At 53.9% G+C, this 25,447-nt stretch overlaps 1 protein-coding gene across 1 annotated transcript; it reads left to right on the forward strand.

Annotated features, from left to right (window-relative positions):
* Positions 1-6,579: 6,579 nt before the first annotated feature.
* On the forward strand, positions 6,580-11,928 carry LOC111142527 (RIMS-binding protein 3A-like). The gene has a single exon (XM_022495773.1). The coding sequence runs from the start codon at positions 6,580-6,582 to the stop codon at positions 11,533-11,535; it is 4,956 nt and encodes a 1,651-aa protein (XP_022351481.1). The 3' UTR covers positions 11,536-11,928.
* The last annotated feature ends 13,519 nt before the right edge of the window (positions 11,929-25,447 follow it).

Here is a 25,447-nt window from a genome sequence, read left to right on the forward strand (position 1 = left end):
GTGCTAACCATTTTTGAAGACTCAGCTTACCATGCTGGCTCACTTGGTTGACCTGACAGCCTGCTGTGTGCTGGGTTCCCATGAGTACAAATGCACAAGTGTTTTCTATTGACTCCCCCAGCAGCCCTTTGAGGGCAGAACTGTTATCAGCCCCATTTACAAAGGAAAAAACTGAGGCTCAAAGGGTCAATCAGCTTTTCAGCCACTCAGCTGGTCAGAGCATCAAGCTCAAGTCTGCGCTTTGACTGTGAGGGGGAAGCCAAGGTCTGGGAGGCTCAACTCACCTAAAGGGCTCCTTCTTTCCCTTCTACCCTCCTTCCCAACCTCCCGCTTTCCTTCCATCCTCCCTTCACAAATCCCACTGGGGGTTGTCTGTGCTTAGCGAATGAGGAAATTCACATCCTTCCCTGCCGCCTTGCCCTGACTAGATTGGTACTCAACAAACAGTTGGTGAAGGACTGTCCCTTTGGGGTGCCTGGGTGGCTTAGTCAGTTGGGCTTTCGATTCTTGATTTTGGCTCAGGTCATGATCTCAGAGTCGTGAGATCGAACTTTGCATTGGGCTCTGTGCTCAGCAGGGAATTTGCTTAAGACTCGGTCTCTCCCTCTCCCTCTGCCCCTCCCGCCTCTCTCATGCTCTCTCTAAGATAAACAAATCAATCTTTTTTAAAAAAGATTTTATTTATTTATTTATTTGTCAGAGAAAGAGAGAGCGCACACAAGCAGGGAGAGTGGAAGGCAGAGGGAGAAGCAGGTTCCCCGCAGAGCAGGGAGCCTGATGTGGGACTCCATCCCAGAACCCTGGGATCATGACCTGAGCCAAAGGCAGACATTTAACTGACTGAGCCACCCAGGCATCCGTATCTTTCTTCTTCTTCTTCTTTTTTAAAAGATTTTATTTATTTATTTATTTATTTATTTATTTGACAGAGAGAGTGAGAGCGAGCACAAGTAGGGGGAGCAGCAGACAGAGAGAGGGAAAAGCAGGTCCTTACTGAGCCACTCAGGTGTCCTAAATAAATCAATCTTAAAAAAAAAAAAAAAAAAGGGACTGTCCGTGACCTAGAGCAATAGCCAAATGACTGACCAAAGTTATTCCCAATGGCTAACAGGGTCTGTTCGGAAGCTTAAAATCCCTCCGATGGGGGGTGCCTGGGTGGCTCAGTCAGTTTAGCATTTGACTCTTGATTTTGGCTCAAGTCTTAATCTTAGTGTCCTGGGATTGAGCCCCACATTGGGCTCCATGCTCAGCCGGGAGTCTGCTTCTCCCTCTCCCTCTCCCTCTGCCACACCGCACACTTGTGCTCTGTCTCTCTCTCAAATAAATAATCTTTTTTAAAAAAATCTTCCAGTGGGTTGGCTCTCTGGATGGAGTTTTTGCCTCTCGCTAAGGCCAGGCAAGAGCTCTAGGCACGTGTGACAGAGTTAAAATAGGGCTAGGCCAGGCTAGCAGCGGATGAGAACCAGATTGCCCAGGATCACATACCCCATGACCGCATGGTCCAAAGGTCACAGACTGGTGCTGGGAAGAGAGGCAGCATGGAGTATAATGCTGGTGATGTGGGGTGAACAAAGACGTAAGGGGCACAGGTGCCTTCTCTCAGGGTCAGTGGAATTACTGAGTGTCAGGGCAATGTGTGTTTGCACGTAATAGACAGGAGGGTCTCTAACCAGAGGTTTCCAAACTTGTTTCTAGTGGCATACCTCTTTATTAAGCCAAAGTCTTCCTTAAAACCTAAATAATGACACTAAAAGGAGTGCCTGGGTGGCTCAGTTGGTTAAGTTTCTGCCTTCGGCTCAAGTCAGGAGTCCAGGGTCCTGGGATGAAGCCCCACCCATGTCGGGCTCCTTGCTCAGCGGGGAGCGTGCTTCTCCCTCTCCCTCTGCTTGCCTCTCTCTCTCTCTCTCTGTCAAATAAATGAAGAAACTCTTAAAAAAAAAAAAAAGAATGACACTAACAGGTGTACATACTCTGTTGAAGCTGGTAGAAGCAGTATTTCTCCTTTAGCTCCAGGCATATTCTCCCATTCCCAAAAATCCTACTACGATATTTCTCAGGAACCCTGAGGCCTTAAGGAACCCAGTTTTAAAGCCACCCACGTAATCCACCTCTTTCATATTATAGGCAAGAAAGCGAGACCCAGAGAATGCATCTACATGGTCTGTGCCCTCCCTGAGCTCAGAGTTGATGGGAGTGATGGGCAGGTCATTAACAATCATGGCACAACATGATGAGTGTGGGGGTGGCAGAAGTCTGGCATTGGGGAAGCCCTGGTTTGCTCATCCACTCAACCTACATTCCAGAACGCCTCTGACATGCCACAGGTGGTGCCAGCCCCAGTAGCTGCTGGATGGTGACCGTGGGTTCCCAGAGACTCACCCCAAGGTCCTCTTCCTTGGTCCTCCTCCTCTGAGGGTTGCAGGTTCCTCTAGACACTGCAGCAGAAATCTAGGCTGCGGAGTTCCACCCACTGCCCAGAAGTGACAACCCAGCTCTGCCGCAGCTGCCCACGTCCCCTGGCAAGCCACCTGCTCCCACCAGGCTTCGGGCTCTCCTCTGTCCAACAGAGCTGCAGTGAGGATTCCATGAACATACTCTGCCTGTGGCTACCACATCCAGGGCCTTAGTTCAGGGCTAAGGCCATCCTTGCATCACTCCACCCCCTGCATCACTCCCAGAAAACATCTGGAGTCACAGTTCTCTGTGATCCTGGTACATAGCATTGCCTGAAGCCATCGATCTCCCATGGCACACCAGTGGCTTAGGGGAATGGGATCTGAAAAACATGAGTACGGCAGAGAAGGCAGAGCCCACAGAGCCACATGCTGAAGAACACAACCTGTGCCATCTCTGAGCCTCTCTCTCCCCACCTGGGAGATGGAGCCAAGGTCACCTGCCCACCTACTTGGGGGAAATGACTGTGTGAGAGGGACTGAAACATAGACAGAGAAGCCACAGACACCATAGACAAAGAAAAGCAAAGGGGGACTCTAATGTGACCACAACATCAAGGTCTAGACTAGAAATAGCAAGGTATTGATGTGCTGGGACAGGAAGAATAGGGAGGAGCCAGACTTAAGTAGGGCTCCTAAGCTCCCCAGCCCCACAGGGGCCAGGCCTAGAGAGTCCTTGAGTGTGTGTATGTATGTGTGTTAGATACACATCTTTAGATCCTGCCAACATCTCTACTGAGGCCTGACCCTCACTCCAGCCTAAGGTGTCTGCCCAAGGCCCTGATAGGCAGCCCAGAGCCTGAGGCTTCAGCCCTTGACACCAGGTGGTACCCGAATGTGGGAGGTAGGCAGTCTGGGTGGCCTGGTTGGATAGTGCCCTTTGTGCCCTTCCTGCTTGCCTCTCTTTGGGTCCCTATCCCTCCTTTCTGGGGAGGGACTTTTCACTTATTCCTTCCCCAAAACCACTCTGGGCAGGGACACTGATATATACCAGATACATCCCTATTCCAAATGGAGGGGTGCCTGGTAGGGCCATTAGGGCTACAGACTTCTTAGGGGACCAGACCCAGCCCAGAGAGTCAGGGAAGGCTTCCTGGAGGAGGAACCGCTAAGCTGAGGCTAAAGGACAAGACAAGGTTAGCACTAGGTAGGTGGACAAAATCTCTTGCTCCTCAGAGGCTTGAGACTTCTCATCTGCAAAATGGACAGTGTAAATAATGAATGGCAAGCATTTAGCACAAAGCCTGGCACATAAAAGGTTCCTGGTCTGCAGGGGGCGTTGTTGTTATTTTTGTGTCAGGGAATGTAGGCATTCCAGGCAGGGGGAAGCAACACATGTGAAGGCCTAGAAGCCTGAGGCAGAGGGATTCTTTAGATTACTGGAAGAAGCTTGGAGAGTCTAGGCCAAGCCCTGGATGGGAAGATGAGAACTTACACGGACCTTGACACAGCTCCTCTTGCACATCTGGCCATCAGCAGATAGACAGCGTCCCGGTGTCCCTCTCTCTCTCTCTCTAACCATAGAAGGCCAGTGTTATCAATACATATCCATCTTGTGGAGGCCAGGAGAAGCGAAATAACCAGCCATGGTTGCTCAGCCAAAGAGGGGCAGAGCCGGATGGACACCCAGGTCTCTGAGGCTTCCCATCTGCCATGAGGAATCCAGAGTGAGTCCCAGAGCACACAAAGGGTACCTCATGTTGCCTCTACCACAGCCGCCCTGAATGACTTCAGTCAGATCTCTGCTTGCTGACCTCAGCTTCTCTAGCTGCAAAAAAGGGGTGGGGATTAAAATTCGTGAGCTGGGACCTCTGGATGGCTCAGTCAGTTAAGCATCTGCCTTCGGCTCAGGTCCTGATCCCAGAGCCCTGAGGATGAGTCCCACATGGAGGGGGGGGGGTCCTTGCACAGCAGGGAGCCTGCTTCTCCCTCTGCCTGCTGCTCCCCCACTTGTTCTCGCTCTCTGACAAAGAAAGAAAGAAAGGAAGAAAGAAAGGAAGAAGGAAGGAAAATCTTTTAAAAATAAAATCAGTGGGGCACCTGGGTGGCTCAGTGGGTTAAAGCCTCTGCCTTCGGCTCAGGTCATGATCCCAGGGTTCTGGAATCGAGCCCCGCATCGGGCTCTCTGCTCCGCGGGGAGCCTGCTTCCTCCCGTCTCTCTCTCTGCTTACCTCTCTGCCTACCTATGATCTGTCTGTTAAATAAATAAATAAAATCTTTAAAAAATAAAAATAAAAATAAAAAAAATAAAAATAAAATCAGTGAACTGCCAACCAGAGCCTTACTCTGTTCTGGGCACTGTGTGCTCTCACCTTAGTGAAACCTCACAAACTGGAGAAATGGATGCTCAGAGAGGTCAGGGAACTCTGGGAGGTCACGCAACACAGAAGGGAGCTGCAATATTAGCCCATTTAACAGATGAGGACATGGAAATGGCACAAGAAGCTGAAGGACTGTTTGCCTCCAAAGGCACACCAATCCTAACCGTCTGACAATATGGCCTCTTGGGAGAGCCACGGAAATTCTCTGGCCTTGCTGCCTTCAGCGAGATGGTGCTGGGAAACAGCTGGGCCCACAAGGGTCTGTGACTTACCTTTTGGAGAAGCAGGAAGCCCTGAGCACTCCTGGGCCAGACAAAGGGTGGGCTGGGCCCCAATGATGTGCCCATGTTCTCACCTCCCTCCCTGGCCGGCTCCCCACTCTGGATTCCACTGATCCTCTCTCCTTCTGCAAAGTGTGAAACCCTCCCCTGAAAGAAAGACTGGGAAGTGCCCTTCGAAGCTACAACCCTAAGATTAGGCAGATGGAGTCAGAGTGCCCACGGACTCTGGAGGCAGGATTTTCCAAGTCTGACTCCCCACTAAGCTACTTCTGGGCAGTGTGACCGTGAAGAGGTCCTTATCTCTCAGAGTATTCTTGCAAGGTGATCATAAAAGTGAACCACAAAAATATAGGCCAGGGCTTTGGTTCTTCAAGGAGGCCTTCTCCTTTGTCTCAGTTGGCACCATGCCCAGACTATGTGCCTAAGACTTTTCATTTGTGTTTAAAATAAAGGAGGGGCTGCCTGGGAGGCTCAGTGGGTTAAGCCTCTGCCTTCAGCTCAGGTCATGATCTCAGGGTCCTGGGATCAAGCCCCCGCATCAGGCTCTCTGCTCAGCAGGGAGCCTGCTTCCCCCATTCTCTCTCTTCCTGCCTCTCTGCCTATTTGTGATTTCTCTCTGTGTGTGTCAAATAAATAAATACAATCTTTAAAAAAAAAAAAAAAAACTTCTCCAGGTGTCTGCCTTTGGCTCAGGTCATCATCCCAGGGTCCTGGGATTAAGCTCTGCATCGGGCTCCCTGCTTAGCGGAGAGTCTGCTTCTCCTTCTCCCTCTGCCTGACCCTCTGCCTACTTGTGCTCTCTCTCTACCTCTCTGTCAAATAAATAAATAAAATCTTTAATAATACTTCTCATCTGTAAAATGGGCATGGTAAATTTAAACAGATAATGCATCCAACTGCTCAGCTCCTCTGGGATCATTGGAAAGGTAGGCGACTTGGGGATGCAGTCACAAGACCACACCCTCCCCTCATAGGTGTTCAGGGCTCACCTCTAAGTTTGGGGGTATTCTGTTGTGGTTCCCAGACACTTAGACCAAACAGGCCACCTGAACCCATGCCAGGGCTAAGCAGGATCTGCTCACACCCCATCCTTGACCCACACGTGGAGTTCTTCCCTCCAGGTCCAGAGCAGTGGCGTGGGCTCGCCCCAGTACTAGTTAGCCTGAAAAGTATTGCACAGTGCCTGGGAGAGTATGCCCGGTGAGTCACAAAGGACATGACACCAGAAACTCGGAAGGGCCTTGGATCAGAGAGACCCCTGGGTATCCCAGAAAGGACATGGACTGAGTTGAGCAAGGGTGTTTGGAGCCCAGGCCCCGCGCAGGCAGCCAGGAGAGGAGCTCGGGCTAGTACACCCGCAGCAGAGGGTTGGGGAAGGCCCTCAGAGGCGGAAGGGGCGCGTGGAGACCCCCAGGATCGCCGGAAGGGGCGCGCGGGGCGGTTGGCCGCAGCGGGGGCGGTGGCGGTTGGCTAGCAGCGGCCTGGGCCAGACGAGGTCAGGCGTCTGGCCGGGCCTTGGCCACCATGACCAAAGATTCGCCCAGCCCTTCGGGCGGCGGCCGCGCGACACCGAAGAAGCCGGGTAGTCCGGGTCCGTCGGCAGTAATGCTGGAGGAGCAAAGGCGGGAGCTGGAGAAGCTGCGGGCCGAGCTGGAGACCGAGCGGGTCCGCGGGCGGGCGGAGAGGCAGCGTTTCGCGTCCCAGGCGCGCCAGCTGCGGGAGGCTGCCGAGCGGGAGCGGCAGCAGCTGGTTGACCATCTGCGCTCCAAGTGGGAGGCTCAGCGCGGTCGGGACTTGCGGCAGCTGCAGGACGACTTACTGCGGGAGCGTGAGGCCGAGATCCGGCAGCTGCTGCGCTGGAAGGAGGCCGAGATGAGGCAGCTGCGGCAGCTACTGCACCGCGAGCGCGACGGCGTCATGCGCCAGGCCCGGGAGCTGCAGCGCCAGCTGGCCGAGGAGTTGGTGAACCGGGGCTACTGCGGCCGCGCGGGGGCGCCCGAGGTCGCCGCTGCTCAGTGCCGCTGTCGCCTGCAGGAAGTGCTGGCGCAGCTTCGCTGGGAAACCGACGGCGAGCAGGCTTCGCGCATCCGACACCTGCAGGCGGCGCTCGACGTGGAGCGCCAGCTCTTCCTCAAGTACATCCTGGAGCACTTCCGCTGGCATCCCGCTTTGCCGGGCTCCCCCGACCCCCAAGCCGTGCATTCTTCGGAAGGGCCGCCCCGCGATACCGCCGCCGACTCCCGCAGGCCCCCAAAGTCCATGTGTAGACTCGAACCCCTGAATGCTGACAGCCTGACCCGGGGCGTCCGCCTGCGCTCCCGCTCCCTAGACGTGGTGCGGGCCGGGCGCTCCAACTCCTCAAACAGCCTGCTCCACACGCGCGCCAGCTCTCTCGATTCCTTGCCACCAGCGCGTTCCCGCTCGCTCGACAGCACCCTCGGTTGCCCCAATGCCCCCGAATCCGAGGAGCGGGCCTCTTCGCCAGACGCCTCCGTCTTAGGCTCCCCAAGTCCCCCTACGCCGCCGCCGCCACTGCCACCGCCTCCACAACCACCGCCATCGGAGCACCGAAGACTTAGCGATCCGCCAGAAGACCCCGGGAGCCAGCCCTGCGAAGCCCTGACCCCTTCTTCGCCGAGTCTGGACTACCAGGAGCTGGTGAAGCAGAACTCGGAACTGTCCAAGGCGTTGCGCGCGGTGGCGCGCCGCTGCTCTGGCCTGCGGGAGGAGAACAAGCAGCTGCGGCGCGCAGGCTTCCAGGACAAGTCGGACGAGAAGGTGAAGCGGCTCAAGGTGAAGCACGCGAAGCTTACAGGCCTCGCGCGGCGCCTGGAGGACCGAGCCCGAAAGCTACAAGAAACCAACCTGCGGGCTGCGAGCGCGCCTGTGCCGGGCGACAGCCGCGCGGGTCTGGAGCTGTGCCAGGCCTTTTCCCGCCAGCGCGCCCGGGACTTGTCCGAGCAGGCGAGCGCGCTGCTGGCCAAGGACAAGCAGATCGAAGAGCTGAGGCAGGAGTGCCACTTGCTGCAGGCGCGCGTCGCCTCGGGCTTCGGCAGCGTCCTGCACCCTGGCGGGGGTGCCGCCCAAGCCCAGTGGCTCGACATCAGCGAGTTGGACCGGCTGCAGCGCGAGTCCCAGCGGGAGGTGCTGCGCCTGCAGAGACAGTTGACACGCCAGCAGGCCAGCGGCAGCGCCCGAGTGGAAGCGGACGGCCAGGGCGCACCCAGCGAGGAGGCGCGGCGCCAGGTGCAGGCCCTGGAGCTCGAGCTGGGCGCGCGGCGGCGGGAGTGCGAGGAGCTGAGCGCCCAGGCGGCTGCGGCGCGGCGGCGGGGCGACGACGCTGAGGCGCAGCTGCAGGCGGCGCTACGCGAGGGAGCCTGGCTGACCCAGGAGAATGCGCGGTTGCAGGCCCAAGCCGACTGGACGCGGAAGGTGGCGGCCGAGAACGACGACGTGCGCGGGCAGCTGGACCGCGCGTGCCAGGAGCGCGACGCCGCCGGCATGCTGGCAGAGCAGCTGCTGCAGCAGGCGGCGCGCGGACAGGATCGGCAGCAACAGCTGCAGCACGACCTGCGGAAGGCCTTGCACGATCTCCAGGCTGCTCGCGAGGAGATGCTAGCGCTTCAGTGTCAGCCTGGTCAACCTCCCCCCGAACCCCAGGAGGCCCCCCAAGTCCCGGAGTCTCAAGTTAGAGACCCTGGAAGGACCAAGTTCCAGCCGGAGCCTCCAGACCAAGCATCTTCACAGCCCAGCAGAGACAAACGGGAGAATCAAGAAGCTTCTCGGCCCGGAAGTCCAGTTGCCATTCGGGAGACAGCCAGTGCCCCTCAGGTGCCTGACAGAGTTCTAGCCAGTCGGCCTCTGGACTCCAGGTACCAGGCCAAGAAAACTAGCTCCCAGTCGAACTCTTCTTCTGAGGTGGAGTCCGCATGGGCCACAGTGCCATCTTGTCCTACTCTGGATATGGACACCGCCAGCGAGATGGAGGATCTGGAGCCTGACAGTATGTCTTCCACCTTGGAAGTGGGGGGGTCAGAGGCCCGCCTGCCCCCCAAGCTCAAGATATTCCTGGCTCGTTACAGCTACAATCCTTTTAAGGGCCCTAATGAGCACCCTGAGAGTGAGCTACCCCTTACAGCTGGGGATTATGTCTATATCTTTGGGGACATGGATGAAGACGGCTTTTATGAAGGGGAGCTTGAGGATGGCCGACGAGGGCTGGTGCCGTCCAACCTGGTGGAGCAGATTCCAGACAGTGACATCCTGGACTGCCTGCCCCTCAAATCCCCTGACTTTGGCCCCACTCGGCTCCCACCTGGACAGAGCAAAGGTTTGACGGAAGACACTGGTCACAGCTTCTTGCCTGGGAAAGCCCAGGGGGCTATGGACAAGGGGCCGTGCCTGATGGTGCGAGTAGCCCCCATGACAGAGGGGGCAGCAGAGATCGAGGATGCCAAGACAGAAGACAGCTGGCTGGGTGCACTGCAGTGTATGAAAGAGAAGGGCTTCTCCAGACCCCTTCTAGGGGCCACAGGGGCTCTGTGCATGGCCCCCATGCAACTCCACTTGCAAAGCGTTGCAGCAACATCGGCCAAGATCGCCTGGGTCTACGGCAGCAGCAGCCACCTCCATATGGTGTATCTCAATGGTCAAGAGCACGCCCTGACCCCAGCAGGTGTGAGCAGCTATACCTTTCACGGCCTGCTGCCTGGCACGCGGTACCGGGCACGGGTGGAGGTGCGGCTGCCGTGGGACTCGCTGCAGGTGCACTGGAAGACATCGTCCTCTACCATCACCTTCAAAACGCCCCTGGCGGGACCCCCTGACCCTCCCCTGGATGTGCTGGTGGAGCGCCACGCCTCCCCAGGCCTCCTGATGGTCAGCTGGCTCCCCGTAACCATTGACTCTGCTGGGTCATCCAATGGAGTCCAGGTCACCGGCTATGCCGTCTATGCTGATGGGCTCAAGGTTGCAGAGGTCGCCGATGCCACTGCTGGGAGCACCCTCTTGGAATATTCCCAGCTCCAGCAGCCCCTGCTGTGCCAGAGTGTGTCTGTGAGAACCACGTCCCTTTGTGGTGAGTCCCTGGATTCGGTGCCAGCCCAGATCCCTCATGACTGTTTCACCTGCCACCAGTTGCCAGAGACTTCTTCCTTTAGCCACCCATGTGGTGACCCATCTACCTGCAGAGTCACCGTCCCTGTCTGTTCTCAGAGGCTGACCCTGGCTCCCCTGAGTGCCACAGCCAGCCCTCACACTCCTGGAAGCTGCGGGGAGTCCCAGGCCGAGTTTCTAGAAGCCTTCTCTGAAGAACCCCCAAGGAGGCAGTCTCCGATGCCCAACCTGGATCCAGAAAGAGAATGTGCCAGTGCAGGGTGTAGCTGCCAAGCCCAGGGGCCTCCAGAGACCCAAGAAGTCTGCAGAAAGGACCTGCTCTTCCAGCAGAGGTCACCGAACCACAGACCCCTTCTGCCCAGTGGCCAGTCGAGGGGAGAAGACCGCTATTGTCACATGGGCCCTAGACAGAGTCCTGCTTCGGGAGTCATCCATCTTTTCCCAGAGCGTGGGCTCAACAAAGAACTGTATCAGGAAAAGGCTGCCCTTGAGAAGGTCCTTAGGCAAAAGCAAGATACCCAAGTGCTCGTCCCTCCCCGGCTGGATGCCAGCCAACCGTATGTGTCTGACTTCCATGACATTCTGCAGAAGGAGGAGGCCGTGTGCTTCAGTCCCTGGGGCACGAGGAGGCGAGAGCAGAGAAAGGAGTTTAGGACCCAGAATGGGAGAGGTCAGGCTCTGGGAGGCAAGAGAATGTGCCAGCTCCAGGAGCCTAGCCCAGCACTTTGTCCAGCTCCATCCAGCAAGGTCATGAAGATGCCCAGGGGTGGCCCCTCCCCACTGGGGACCGGGGGGGACACTCTGGTCAGGGTCTTTGTGGCCCTCTTTGATTACAACCCCCTGGTGATGTCTGCCAACCCCGAGGTCGCAGAGGAGGAGCTGGCCTTCCAGAAAGGGCAGTTGCTGAGAGTGTGGGGATCTCAGGACCCCTGTGGCTTCTACCATGGCGAGTGTAACGGGCAAGTGGGCACCATACCTGGGCACCTGGTGGCTGAGGTGAAGGTGGGCACAGAGCAGACTGATGGCAAGTGGCATTTGCCAGTGCATGGGTACCTCCCCCCTATGGCCCCCTTCGACGACTTTGGGGGGCTCACCAGCCCCCAGAGCTCCTTTCCTATGCCCCAAGGGAACCCCAGGATGTCATCACTGTGGACCCCAACAACCATGATGGCAGCTTTGGACTATGACCCCAAGGATGGGCGAGCAGGAGGCCAGGTGAAGGACAAGCTGTCACTGAGGGCAGGGGATGTGGTCACAGTCTATGGGCCTGTGGATGACAAGGGATTCTATTATGGGGAGTCGGGTGGTCACAGGGGCCTGGTCCCAGCCCACCTGCTGGATCACCTTTCCCTCCATGGGGAGTGAGCAAAGCTCCCACCGGGGTAGTGGTCTCTAGCCACCCACACCCCACCAGAGGAGAAGCAAGCTCTGGGACTCTACCTCCAGCACCCCTCCTCACCTCCATGAGCATCACTTGCTCCAAGCGTCACCATGGGAAACTGATGGCAGTCCCAAGGTGTCCCCTAGCCTCTGCGAGGAGCAGGGCTTAAGTCCGAACTGAGCTGTTCCCCAAAGAAAACAGAACAAACAGCCCATGAGAGCCCAACAGGCTACTTAGGAGTTGTCAGTGACCATGACGGTGTTTGGAGAAGTGCCTTTTTCTGTGCTCAGTGTGCATTTTCTCTAGAAGTTTCTTTAGAGTTTCCTCATCCATTGCCTTGTATGACAGTCTCAAGAAAAGCCTACCTCTTAAAAAAAAAAAAAAAAAAACAAGTAAAAGTGACCAGAATGTTATTTTTCTTTTTTTTTTTTTTAAGATTTTATTTATTTATTTGACAGACAGAGATCACAAGTAGGCAGAGAGGCAGACAGAGAGGCAGGCAGAGAGAGAGGTGGAGGCAGGCTTCCTGCGGAGCAGAGAGCCTGATGTGGGACTCGATCCCTGGACCCTGGGATCATGACCTGAGCCGAAGGCAGAGGCTTAACCCACTGAGCCACCCAGGCGCCCCCAGAATGTTATTTTTCTATCTTATGTTCACCCCCTCATTAAAATGTTCATAGAAAAAAAAGAAAAAGAATACTTTAGAAGTAAAAGCACAACCAAGGGAAACACAAACCTACCTGTTGCGCCCCTTGCCCCCAACTTCTGTCTAGAGGATCTTGCAATGACTGCAGACATATGTTCCCAGCTGGGGAGGGCACCTCCTTCCTCTTTAGGGGGAACTCAGCTTAGGGTTTTAAGAGCCATGCAGAAGAAGGGCCCCACCACAGGCTCAGTGAGGCTGGTGTTCCCCACAGGCTTTCCTGCACATGGCCTGTGTCCCTGGGTGTCAGCCTTTGTGGTGGTTGGGATTAGCATCTCCCGACTGGGGATCCCACCCTACATGGCATTAGTAACTGTCCCTTTTCCCCAGTGTGTCTCCCTGGGAAGGCGTTTCCATATTTCCCCCATCTTACATAAGAGCCTTTGAGGCTCAGGGGGTGCCCCTTGTGTCAGGTCACCAGGCTGTAGGGCTGCTTCTTCCCACAGCCTCTGGGCTTCCCCTCTGGGAGAGTGGGAGTGAAAGGTGGTCTTTATCCATCTCTGCTTCTGTCTAACATTCCTTTGTTTTCCTGAGTCCAACGATGATGTCAAAGGAAGGGCACTGCCTTCCTGGGTGCAGGAGGAAATGACTAGAAGCATTCCCCAGACAGGCAGAAGGATTGGAGCCACTAGTAGTTAGTTTCTTTGGGGAATTGGTGAATTGGGTCCAGAGGGTTCCACCAAGCTGGCCTTGAGGCTGAAGGCAGGAACTGGAAAGGAACAGACCCTGTGGAGAGGGGAGGGGGTTGCCACCTTATCCTCACAAAATACAGGGACTAGTTCAGCAGCTGTGGTGTGCACACACACCACTTGCGAGTGGAAGGTCTCTGGCCTAAGCCTGGGAAAGAAACTCTTCCTTACTCAACCATTTTAAAATTTTTTATCTTAAGATTTTATTTATGTATTTGACAGAGAGAGACACACACATCAAGAGAGAGAATACAAGCAGGGGGAGTGGGAGATAGAGAAGCAGGCTTCCCATTGAGCAAGGAGCCTGATGTGGGGCTTGATCCCTCGACCCTGGGACCATGACCCAAGCTGAAGGCAGACATTTAACGACTGAGCCACCCAAGCACCCCTCAACCATTTTTGTTAAAGATTTTATTTTATTATTTCTTTGAGAGAGAGAGAGAGTATGAGCAGTGGGGAGTGACAGAGTAGGAGGGAAAAGCAGGCTCTCTGCTAAGCGAGGAGCCGGATGTAGGGCTCAATCCTGTGACCCTGGGATCATGACCTAAGCGGAAGGCAGACGCTTAGCTGACTGAGCCACCGAGGCGCCGAGAACCAATTTTTTTTTAAAGATTTTATTTATTTGACAGATCACAAGTAGGCAGAGAGGCAGGGAGGGTGGAGGCGGTGGGGGGGGCAGGCTCCCTGCCGAGCAGAGAGCCCGATGCAGGGCTCTATCCCAGGACCCTGAGATCATGACCTGAGCTGAAGGCTGAGCCTTAACCCACTGAGCCACCCAGGCGCCCCGAGAACCATTTTTTAAAGATTTTTATTTTTAAGCAATTTCTACACCCAACTCAGGGCTGGAACTCACAATCCCGTAATCAAGAGTTGCGGGCTCTACCCACTGAGCCAGCCGGGCACCTCCCACCTTGACCATTCTTAAGTGTGTAATTCAGTAGTGGGAAGTACATTCATATTGTTGTGAGCAATTCCCCAAGTTCTTTTCGTCTCGCAAAACTGAAATTCTGTACCCATTAAACAACTCCCCATACCCTTTCCCTCAGTCCCCAATAACCTTGAATCTACTTTGTGTCTCTGAATTTCACTGCTCTAGGGATCTCCTATAAGGAGACTCACGCAGGAAATTTGTCTTTTTGTGTTTAGCTTATGTCACTGAGCGTAAGGTCCTCAGAGTTCAGCCATGTAGCGTGTATCATCAAACTGTCCTTCCTCAAGGCCAAGTCATATTGTATGGAGTGGAGAGCCAACATTTTGTGTACTAGGGCTAGGGACAAGAATGTTGTCCACACATCGGGAGAACAACAGCAGTTCAGCCAGAGAAGAGAAACGTTAACCCACCTACTTTCAAATTTAAAGACAATGACTCTAATTCTGTAAGAACCCAATGAGAGTTACACAAACTATATTGTTCTGTCATTTTTCTAGTGAACTTTGCATCCTTCCCTGACCATTGGTCAAGATTGCTCCCATTGTTTCAACAGCTGCAGAATTATCTGTGGTAGTTACGTAGAGCCACCCCCCCCCCCACCGCGGCCCTTACCCTGCTTCACTTCCCCCCCAGCCCAATCTACACCTGGTGTTTTGCCCACGGTTTTTCTGTTGTCTGTGTCCCGCCCCTGCAGCCATCTCCACAGACAGAATGCAAGTTCCACAAATGGCTTATTCATTGCCTGGCTCATAGTGGGTCTTCAATAAATGCATATGGAGTGAAGGAACAAGCAGGTTTTGTTTTCTTTTGTTTTGTTTTGTTTTTTAAGATTTTATTTATTCGACAGAAAGAGACACAATGAGAGAGGGAACACAAGCAGAGGGAGTGGGAGAGGGAGAAGCAGGCTTCCCGCGAAGCAGGGAGCCCAATGCAGGACTTGATCCCAGGGCCCTGGGATCATTACCTGAGCTGAAGGCAGACACTTAACCACTGAGCCACCCAGGCGCCCCGAACAAGCAGTTTTTGACCATCCTCTGTACGTGGGCTCTGGCTGGGCTCCAGGCATTCATATTCCACACTGGGCTAAATCCACTGGAACAGTGGAAGGTGTTGACCCTGAGCAGCAGAGGATGTCTTTGCTAATTTTGACACTGGGACACTGGGGCAGGTGAGAAGCTGGGGATCCTCGTCAGTGGCAACCGCAGATGCAAAGGCCCTGGGGCATGAGAACAATCAATGAGTGCTTGAATACTTGGGGAAACTTAGGGAGCAGTGGCACAGACAGGGGAAAGAGATTGGAGATAGGTATCTACCTGACGCTGAGGGCCCCCTCTCCTGGAAGGGCTTCCAAGTCCCCGGGAGCTTCCTGACACTGCCACCAGGGGGCAGGCTGGGTGCCCCAAGGGCTGCTCCCCAGGGCCCTTGCATGGGAGTCAGCTGCCTGGCCCCACACCTGTCTTCTCAGGCCCTGAGCCCCAGTGTCAGTGTAAACAGAAACGTCTCTTTGACCCTGCAGGCGTGGGATTCAGGCCCCACCCAACCCTGTTCTCTCTGTCCCCTCTCACCAAAGCACCCTGTGGAGCCCCTCCTCCCTATCTACCGTGGTTGTCTTTCTGGGCACCCCTGATCAGTATCAGGCCTGGCAAGTCTGACACCCAGCCACAGGGAAGCCTTGATCTTCAGAACTCTTCTTCTGGTCCTGTTCCTACAAATCCTAGTTTCCTTGAGACCACAGGAAGTTTGAGTGAATGAGTGAAGAAGCACAAGGCCCTGGAGGAGGCAGGGCCACCAGCGGTGGAGCAGCTGGGGGGCCAGAACCTGGCCAGGTAGGTCCAAGCCCTGGCCTGCCAGTGGACAGCTGGAAGGGTTCTCTGAACCTCAGTGTCTTCACCTTTGTCAGGGCTGGGGGTGCGGCAGGAAGTTATATTGAGCAGGTCAAATGTACAGAGCACTTAGCCCAGGGCCAGGACCCAAAGGAAGACCAAGAAAGCTGGTAAGGACACAGGTGCCAGGGGCTGTGGGCTCTGGGTCCAGCTTGCTTCCCGCCAGGGCACCGAGAACCTGCACAGGGACGCCATGCAGGTCTAGTGAGGTGGGCAGGCTAGGAAGGAGCAGATGCCTGGTTGTGGCCTGCACTGGTGGGGCCCCTCCCCAACTGACCAGACCACCTAGAGGCCCAAAGCCTGTCCAGGCCTGCCCAGGAGGGGCTGGGGGTTGGGAAGCTCAGCTGGCCAGAGGGCAGAGGAGTCTGGAGTGGGCAAAGGGGCAGCATCCAAAGAGCCTGAAGCGTTCTGGAACAAGGGTCACAGATCACGTCCTGGGGCTGTCTACTTCTGCCCAGGGGCCTCTGGTCAGGGCAAGTCTCAGCACCTCACCAGCCCTCCTCCCACAGAGGAAGGGCTTTTGGCTTTTAGTTATTTCTCATCAGGGACCTGGTTTCCTACTCCTGGCCCTCACAACATTTGGTATGGGTTACCCCAATTCACAAATGAGAAGAGAGAACCGGTGGCAAGAGAAAAGAACTGCCACAAAAACAGCATGAAGATGCCCAAGGGGCTCCTTCTAGCCTTTTCCAAGGCCCACCTGCCATAGGGATCCGCGTCCAGCCCATCCGTCCCTCCTCTACCTTTCGGTGACCTGCCCCTCTTGTCCTTTGCCACTGTGCAGGTTTCAAATTATCCGGACATAATGAAAAAGAACTCAGAGACACTCATTCCACTTTTTTGGTCACACCCTCCTATGCCTGTCTCAACCCAGTGGAAGTCGGACGGGTGGGGGCCTGTAGGAGTTAGGGATGTTCCACCTAAGATAGAACACACTGGCCCAACTCTGGTCTTGTGAAACCAGGTGGAGCTGCCTCCAGGAACCCGGGCACAGAGGGTTCCTGGGGCCCTGGTGGCACTGTGGACACCAGGAGGTGGGGAGGGTCTGCATTGGGTCTCTTCTGGTCTGCAGTGCTCAGTATTTTCAGGTCCCCCTCTCTCCAAAGCCTGGGTGTCTGATGCCTGGCTATAGGCTTGCGTGCCTCATTGTGCTCTGAACCTGCAGGTAAACTCCCTTCAGTCCTCTAGTAAATGACCACCTGGCAGGCTATGCCCGCCTAGCTGGACCTCTAGGACATTGACCTTAGCTTGGGGGACTGCACTGGCCACACCTCTTGGCTAGAGAGTGCCCTCTCCAGGGCTTGGCCCCTCTTGCTCACCCTGAGAGTGGGGATGGGGGCTGAATCCTAATCCTGGATCACCGGGGAAACTTCAGGCGATTTTTTCATTCTCAGCCTCAACTTCCTTTTCCCTAAAATCAGCCTTCCTGGCGGGGGTGGGGGAGGGTGGGGAGCGCTACTCTGCCCCTTTGGCCAGCGTCCTTCAAAAGTGCCCTCTATCCTGTCTTGGGGGCAGCTTCTCCATCCAGCCCCACCCTCCCTGGATTTAGCTGCCCCTCCCAGGTGCCTGAACAGCCCCCAGGCATATCCCTGTAAATGAGTAAATTACCCATTCATTTCACTGCCTCTCCCATCAGACTAGGTCTAACCTTGTGTTGTGCCCTCCACACCCACATCTGAACCCAGTGAGGAGTGGCATCAGGGTCTGTGGGCCAGCGTATTCCTAAATTTAGGACAGGGGCACCGACTGGCCTGTAACCAAGACCGGCTCAAGAAAGTGTTGGCCTGGGGCGATCCATGGGCGCTTCCCAATAAGAACTGACCTTTATGAGCCTTCGCCACGTGCCTTAGCTCACGTCTTGCTGTCCTGCTCACGGCAACCCTAACCAGATGGTGTAATTATTTCTCCTTGTTACAGATGGGGAAACTCAGGCTCAGAGAGAGGAGGTCATGCATCAAGGTCATTCAGTTGGTAACAGAGCCAGGGTCTGAACCCAGGTGTGTCCCTTTGCCCCTTGCCCTTATCTGAAGGATTCCTCCCCCCAGCCTGGGGGCAGGGGCCTGGGTCTGGGGAGGTGAGTAGAGGGTGGGATAGTCAGGAATTCAAATTGGTAGAGCTGGTGTGGGGTGGGGAGGGCAAGAGGTGCTGGGGAGTGGCCAGTAGTTAAGGCTTGGGCAACCTGGTGCTTCGGGGAGGGAGGGGACAGGCACAGACCTGCTGAGCCAGAAATGCCCAAGGGTCTCCAGGGGGAAGCATAGGGAAGGTGGTTGAGAGCTGGCGCCAGCAAAGCACCCCAGGGGGGGAGGGCCAAGGGGTAGAATTGGGCACTGAGGCCCCACACAGAACCATAGGGATTTAAGGAGAAAAAGGCTTCCGAGAGGGCAGGGGGCCACATTTTCTAGAAGGAGGGAGTGGTCAGTCTCCACAAGGTCAGGCCAGATAAGAGTCCCTGGGCCCAGCCTCCCTCGTGACTGTTACCAGAGGCTGCTCTCCCAGCCCAGGGGCTTCCGTGTGCTGGCAGTGAGGGAGCTGGTCCCCTCCCCCACTGCTACAGTGGTGATGAGGGAGGGCTCCCCAAAAGAAAACTGCAAAGTTGGAATCTGGAAATTCCAAGCCCTCCCCACAGTGCAGCCTTGGTGCACTCCGACCCCTCCTGCTCCTCGAGCAGAGCCCCCAGGCAGTTCCCAGAGCTCCAGGCCCCTGTTTCCTGCTGAGATTCAGGAGGAGACCAGCCTCTCAGCTCCTGCCCCCCTCAGCTATTGGAGAGGAACCTCACTAAGGAAATAGAACCTTGCCTCACCTTATCCCCACCTTTGCCCTGGGGTCCTTTCTCTGTCTGCTCCCTCCCCGCCATCTGCTGAGACTCTGCTGGGCTTCTACCTGCCCTATCCAAGCCAATGGGGGCAGATGGAGCTATCAGCTCCATTTTACAGGTGGGGAAACTAAGGCCAATAGCGGTCTGTACTAGGGCAGCGGGTGGTCACTGTTACAGCTAGGATTTGGATCCAGGTCCCATCGCTTTTCCTCAGGCTTCCCCCAGAAGCACAGGCCCACTGACGTTCATTTCCATCCTGCTCATCATGGAGCCATGGCTGGGCCTCCCTCATCCATCTGTTCTGTGGGGCCAGCCGCCACTCTGGCACATGCGGAAAGACCCCAGAATAGACCCTGCCAGTCTAATGGTGGAAGCATCCGAGAAGCCAAAGGGCTTCACATGAGTAATCAGAAGGGCCCAAGTGGGCTTGCAACCAAGTAGGACACAGGAAGAGTTTCCAAGAAAGGGAGGCCTCACTGAAATTTTTCTTTTTCTTTATTTCATAATGGTTTAACAACAACAACAAAAACAAATATATAGAGGAATGCCAATACTACAGAGGATTATGTGGAGTTAAATGAGAAGTCTCCCTCTTCACTCCTCCCCCATTTCCCTTCCTACCCTGAGACTCCTGTCCTGGAGGGATTTCTTTTTTTCTAAGATTTTTTTTTTTTAAAGATTTTATTTATTTATTTCACAGAGAGAGATCACAAGTAGGCAGAGAGGCAGGCAGAGAGAGAGATAGAGGAGGAAGCAGGTTCTCCACTGAGCAGAGATCTCGATGCGGGACTCGATCCCAGGACCCTGAGATCATGACCTGAGCCGAAGGCAGAGGCTCAACCCACTGAGCCACCCAGGTGCCCCTAAGATTTTTTTTTTTTTAAGATTTTATTTATTTATTTGACAGAGAGAGATCACAAGTAGGCAGAGAGGCAGGCAGAGAGAGGAAGGGAAGCAGGCTCCCCGCTGAGCAGAGAGCCTGATGCGGGGCTCCATCCCAGGACCCTGAGATCATGACCTGAGCTGAAGGCAGAGGTTTAACCCACTGAGCCACCCAGGCGCCCTTAAATTTTTTTTTTTTTAAGATTTTATTCATTTATTTGACAGAGAGGCAGGGAGAGAGGGAACACAAGCAGAGGGAGTGGAAGAGGGAGAAGCAGGCTTCCCGCTGAGCCAGGAGCCAGAGGCGGGTCTCTGATGCCAGGACTCTGGGATCATGACCCGAGCCAAAGGCAGACGTTTAATGACTGAGCTACCCAGGTGCCCCCTGCCATTTTTTAAAGATTTATTTATTTATTTATTTTAGGGACAGAAAGAGAGAGAGAGAATGTGTGTGCACGTAGGAGCATACGAGCCCAGGAGGAGGACAGAGGGAGAAAGAGAATCTTGGAGAAGATTCCCCACTAAGGATGGAGCTTGAGATCATGACCGGAGCTGAACTCAAGAGTTGGCCGCTCAACCAACTGAGCCACCCAGGTGCCGCATTCTTTAGGGATTTATAAAGAGAAATGAAAACACCTATAATGTTTAAAAACCATTGATGTGATTACATCATGCATCCCGTTCTACATCTTGCTCTTCCACTTAGCAGAAGGTCTTGGCCAAGTGTAAATTTCTCCCCCTTCTTGGCGAGTGTGCCGGATGACAGTGTCATGTCCTTCAGCTGGGTTCCAGGGCTGTCTTGCCTTCCCTGCGGCTTCCCTGGGTTGCTAGGGGACCAGTCACCCCCACACGCTTCCAGTGCGAGTATGTTCGAGAAGCCTGACGCTGGCTTGGGCTCACAGCACTCCCTGTCTTTTGGTTCTCATCACATCCCATGGTCCCGTGTGCTTGGCACTCCTCTGGGTGTTTCAGAGAGCCCTTTCTCCCTTCAGGGGTTTGTTGGTGCTGCTCCCCTGCCTGGCCTCAACTCGCTTCGCCTCTCTGGTTTGGCCTTTGGACCTCACTCATTAATTCATGAGTGCACTGAGTAGTATTTACTGTGTAGGTGCCTACCCCGGCCTAGGCACTTTCCGCAGCAGTGAAGAGTGGCTGATGGTGACTTGTGCGGGGTACCCCTTTTGGTGAGGGAGAGAGAGGTGAGTGAAGAAGCATGTCTTCAACGAGGTCTTCACAGATGGTGCAAGACCCGGGAAGGAAATAGGGAGCGAGGGTGGAGAGTGTAGAGCAGCTGTTGGAGAGCAATCAGGAGTACCTGGCTGGCTCAGTTGGTGAAGCATGTGACTCTTGACCTTGGGGTTGTAAGTTTGAGCCCCATGTTGGGTGTGGAGATTGGTTAAAAATAAAATCTTTGGGGCACCTGGGTGTCACAGTAGCATGGGCACCCCACTCTTGGTTTCAGTTCAGGTCTAATCTCAGGCTCGTGAGATCGAGCCCCATGTGGGGAGTCTGCTGTGGATTCTCTCTCTTCCTCTCTCTCTGCCCCTCCTCCTGCTTTCTCTCTCTCTCTCTCTCCCTCCCTCTCTCAAATATATAAATAAAATCATTTTCTTAAAGATTTTATTTATTTATTTGACAGAGAGAGAGAGCACAAGTAAGCAGAAAAACAGCCAGAGAGAGAGGGGGAAGCAGGCTCCCTGCTGAGCAGAGAGCCTGATATAGGGCTCAATCCCAGGACCCCAAGATCATGACCTGGGCTGATGGTAGAGGCTTAACCCACTGAGCCACCCAGGTGCCACTATATAAATAAAATCTTTATGAGACTGACGCGCTGCCTACTGCGCTAAGGAGGCACCTAAATAAAATCTTTAAAAATATTATTTATTGGGGCACCTGGGTGGCTCAGTCATTGGGCGTCGCCTTCGCCTCGGGTCATGATCCCAGAGTCCTGGGATCGAGCCCCTCATCTGGCTCCCTGCTCCACAGGGAGCCTGTTTCTCCCTCTCCCACTCCCCCTCCTTGTGCTCCCTCTCTTGCTGTGTCTTTCTGTCAAATAAATAAAATCTTTTTAAAAATATTATTTATTTATTTGAGAGAGAAAGAGCATGAGTGGAGGGAGGGGTAGAGGGAGAGGGAAAAGCAGACTCCCCGTTGAGTGGAAGCTGGACATCCCAGGACCCCAAGATCACAACCTGAGCTGAAGTCAGATGCTTAACCGACTGAGTCACCCAGGTGTCCCCAAAATAAAATCTTTAAGAAAGAAAGAAAGAAAGAAGGGCGCCTGTATGGCTCAGTTGGTTAAGGTGGCTGCCTTCGTCTCAAGTAATGATCCTGGGGTCCTGGGATCAAGCCCCACGTGGGGCTCCCCACTCAGCAGAGAGCCTGCTTCTCCCTCTCCCTCCGCCTTCTGCTCTGCCTACTTGTGCTCTCTATCTCTCTGTCAGATAAGTAAAAAAATAAAATCTTCAAAGAAAGAAAGAAAGGGCAATCAGAGGAAGTCGCACAAAGGGAGCAACATTGGAGCTAGCACTGAAACACGGCTTGCCAGGCAGAGGGAATAGCATAGGCAAATCCCCTTCCTTGGCCCCACAAACCAGGGCACTCAGTTTCCCTGTTAGACGTTGGAAAGCTGACTGCTCATCTCCTTGCCCAGATCCAAGCCTTCCCTCCCTTGTCTCCTCCCTTGTCCATGGTCTTCCAGGGCCAGGGACCACCACTGTGCACTAGCGTGGTACCCATCTCACTGATGTCAATGATGTCAGCAACTGTCAGTTGAATGACAGTGGAGTGTATGGACTCTCTTGGGCTCAGGGTGTTTTTTTTTTAGCTCTGCCTGGGTCTGTGAGATGGCAAAATGAGGGGAGATGGGTAGTGAGGAAGCCTTCGCCCAGCACGGCCTGGCCTTTGCTCTAGGGAATATCATGTTGGGGGACTTAATTTTTTTTTTAGGATTTTATTCATTTATTTGACAGACAGAGCTCACAAGTAGGCAGAGAGGCAGGCAGAGAGAGAGGAGGAAGCAGACTCCCCGCTGAGCAGTGAGCCTGATGCAGGGCTCAATCCCAGGACCCTGGGATCATGACCGGAGCCGAAGGCAGAGGCTTGACCCACTGAGCCACCCAGGCGCCCCAGGGGGACTTGATTTTTAAAAAAAGGACTGGTTGAGGGGTGCCTGGGTGGCTCAGTCATTGAGCGTTTGCCTTTGCCTCGTTGTGATCCCAGTGTCCTGGGATTGAGCCCTGCATTGGGCTCCCTGCTTAGCAGGAAGCCTGCTTCTCCTTCTCCCTCTCCCACTCCCTCTGCTTGTGTTCCTTCTCTCGCTATGTCTCTCTGTCAAATAAATAAGTAAAAAATCTTTAACCAAAAAAAAAGGATTGGTTGATAGATTGATTTTAAAAAGATTTTACTTATTTGAGAGAGTGTATGTGCCTGCAAGCATGGGGAGGGACAGGGGAGAGGGAGAGAGAGAATCTCAAGCAGACTCCATGCGAGCACTGAGCCGAGGGGTGAGGGGCTGGATCCCATGACCTGCCCCCCCATGTTCCTCCCTCCCATCATGGCCTGAGCTGAAATCAAAAGTTTGCCACTTGGGATGCCTAGGTAACTCAGTCTGTTAAGTGATTGCCTTCAGCTCAGGTCATGATCCCAGGGTGCTATCCATCAAGCCCTGTGTGGGGCTCCATGATCAACAGGGAGCCTGCTTCTCTCTCTTTCTCTCTATCAAATAAATAAAATCTTTTTTAAAAAGATGAAATCCAAGCTGACTCCACACTGAGAGGAGCCTGCTGTAGGTTTGGATCTCAAGACCCTGAGATTATCATCCCAGCTGAAACCAAGAGTCGTCTTTTTTTAAAAAAGATTGTATTTATTTATTTGAGAGAGAGATAACAAGAGAGAACATGAGCAGGGCAGGGGAGAGGGACAAGCAGTTTCCCTGCTAAGCAGGGAGCCTGAGTGGGGCTCAGTCCCAGGACCCCGAGATCATGACTTGAGCCAACCCAACCCATTGTACCACCCAGACGCCCTGGGGGACTTCTCTTCAGGTGGAGTACTATTTTTGTTTTAAATATTTTATTTAAATATCTGAGAGAGAGAGCACGCACAAGCAGGGGAGAGGTGCAGAGACAGAGGGAGGAGAAGACCCCCCTGCTGAGCAGGGAGCCAGATTTGGGACTCGATCCCAGAACCCTGGAATTATGCCCCGAGCTGAAGGCAGTTGCTTAACCAACGAGCCACTCAGGTGGAGTATTGTTTTAATAGGCAGGACCAAGCTCTTGCCTATCAGAGGGGCTTGGGTTTGAGCTTCGCTGTGTGACCTTGAGCAAGTGACCTTACCCTCTTTGAGCCTCATTTTTCTCATCTATAAAATGGGATTGTAGTGCCATCCTTCTCATAGGTGGTGATAAGGAACAACAAGCCCATGTGTGTACAGTGCTTTGCTCACATGTAGAGTAAGGACTTGATGTTGGGAGCCAATAACAGCAACCAGGAATTGGGTGGGGCTGTTGTTGCTGCAAGAGTGATTCTGCTTCCCAGTTGAGTGACCTGAACACCAGGCTTGTGTAGTGCACTCCGCCTCCTGTGTGGACCACTCACATAACACCCTTTGTGACAAGGAATGAATGAAACCCACATGACTTGGGAAGCAGCAGATGGGGTGCTCTGTGGTGGGAGAGAACAGGCTGGGGGTTGGGAGGAAATTCATTCATTTGACCTTTTAGTTGACCACCTATTCGATGGCAGGCATGAGGTGGGTACTAGGTCTACAAGAATGAACAAGACAAAGTCTTCTTGTTGTCATGACAACTGCCCATTGGGGGCATCAGGACCGTATCAGGGTGAGTAGCCTGGGATCAGGGGAGATGATGTCTGAGCTGAGTAGGAGTTGGCCAGGCAGAGGTGGGGAGAAGGAGGGGGGTTATGCAGGCAGGAGGAGACCTGGGCACTGATGCCCAGAGGTGGGAGGAAAAATCTTGGCATGTACAGGAGCAGAGAGTTTGCCCTTGTGGCTTGAGCTTGGGGTGGGGGGAGGTGAGACGTGATCTTACATGGGAGATACACTGAAATATTACTGGTTGTTCAACTATTCAAATTTAACTAGGCAGCCTGTATTTTTTTATATTTGTTAAATCTGCCTGTCATTTAAGAAGCTATGATTTACCCTTTGGGGATATTTTGTATCATTTGTTTTCCTTTTGTTGTTGTTTTTTATTTTTACTTATTTATTTATTTATTTATAAAGATTTTTATTTATTTGATGGAGAGAGATGCAGAAAGAGAGGGAACACAAGCTGGGGGAATGGGAGAGGGAGAAGCAGGCATCCCGCTGAGCAGGGAGCCAGAAGTGTGACTTGATCCCAGTACTCTGGGATCATGACCAGAGCCCAAGGCAGACGCTTAACGACTGAGCCAGCCAGGCGTTCCTGCTTATTTATTTATTTTTAAAAGATGATCGATTTATTTATTTATTTATTTATTTGACACACAGGGAGAGAGCGCGAGCGAGCACCAAAGCACGGAGAGGGGCAGGCAGAAGGGAAGCAGGCTCCCTGCTTAACAAGGAACCCAATATGGGGCTCGATACCAGAACCCTGGGATCATGACTTGAGCCAAAGGCAGCTGCTTAACTGACTGAATCCAGCCAGGCGTCCCTGTTGTTGTTTTAATTGAGAAAAGATGATGGTAAAAGTGGCAAATCAGCTCTACTGTCCTTACTTGATCTGTACTACATGACATAACAATCACAGCTGCTTTAGCTAGAGCTTTCCAGAGCCTGATTCCGTGTACTCTATCTGCCAGTTTCATCTTCATCAGTCCTCCAAGGAGCCCCATGGGTAGGTGCTGTTATGATTCTCAAATGACTGATGAAGAAAGATCAGAGAGGTTAGCTCCGGTGCTAAACACACAGAGGGAGCTGCAGTCCAGAATACACCTAGTTCTCAATGGCTCTCCTATCCCTGCCCCTCTGTGGTTTTTATATTTCCTTATTACCTTCC

This window comes from Enhydra lutris, unplaced genomic scaffold, assembly GCF_002288905.1.
Source record: "Enhydra lutris kenyoni isolate GAN:26980312 unplaced genomic scaffold, ASM228890v2 scaffoldscaffold8, whole genome shotgun sequence".
Taxonomy (NCBI): domain Eukaryota; kingdom Metazoa; phylum Chordata; class Mammalia; order Carnivora; family Mustelidae; genus Enhydra; species Enhydra lutris.

Excerpts from the sequence above, each read along its gene's own strand:
- LOC111142527 (XM_022495773.1), top strand. The coding sequence starts at position 6,580 with ATGACCAAAGATTCGCCCAGCCCTTCGGGCGGCGGCCGCGCGACACCG.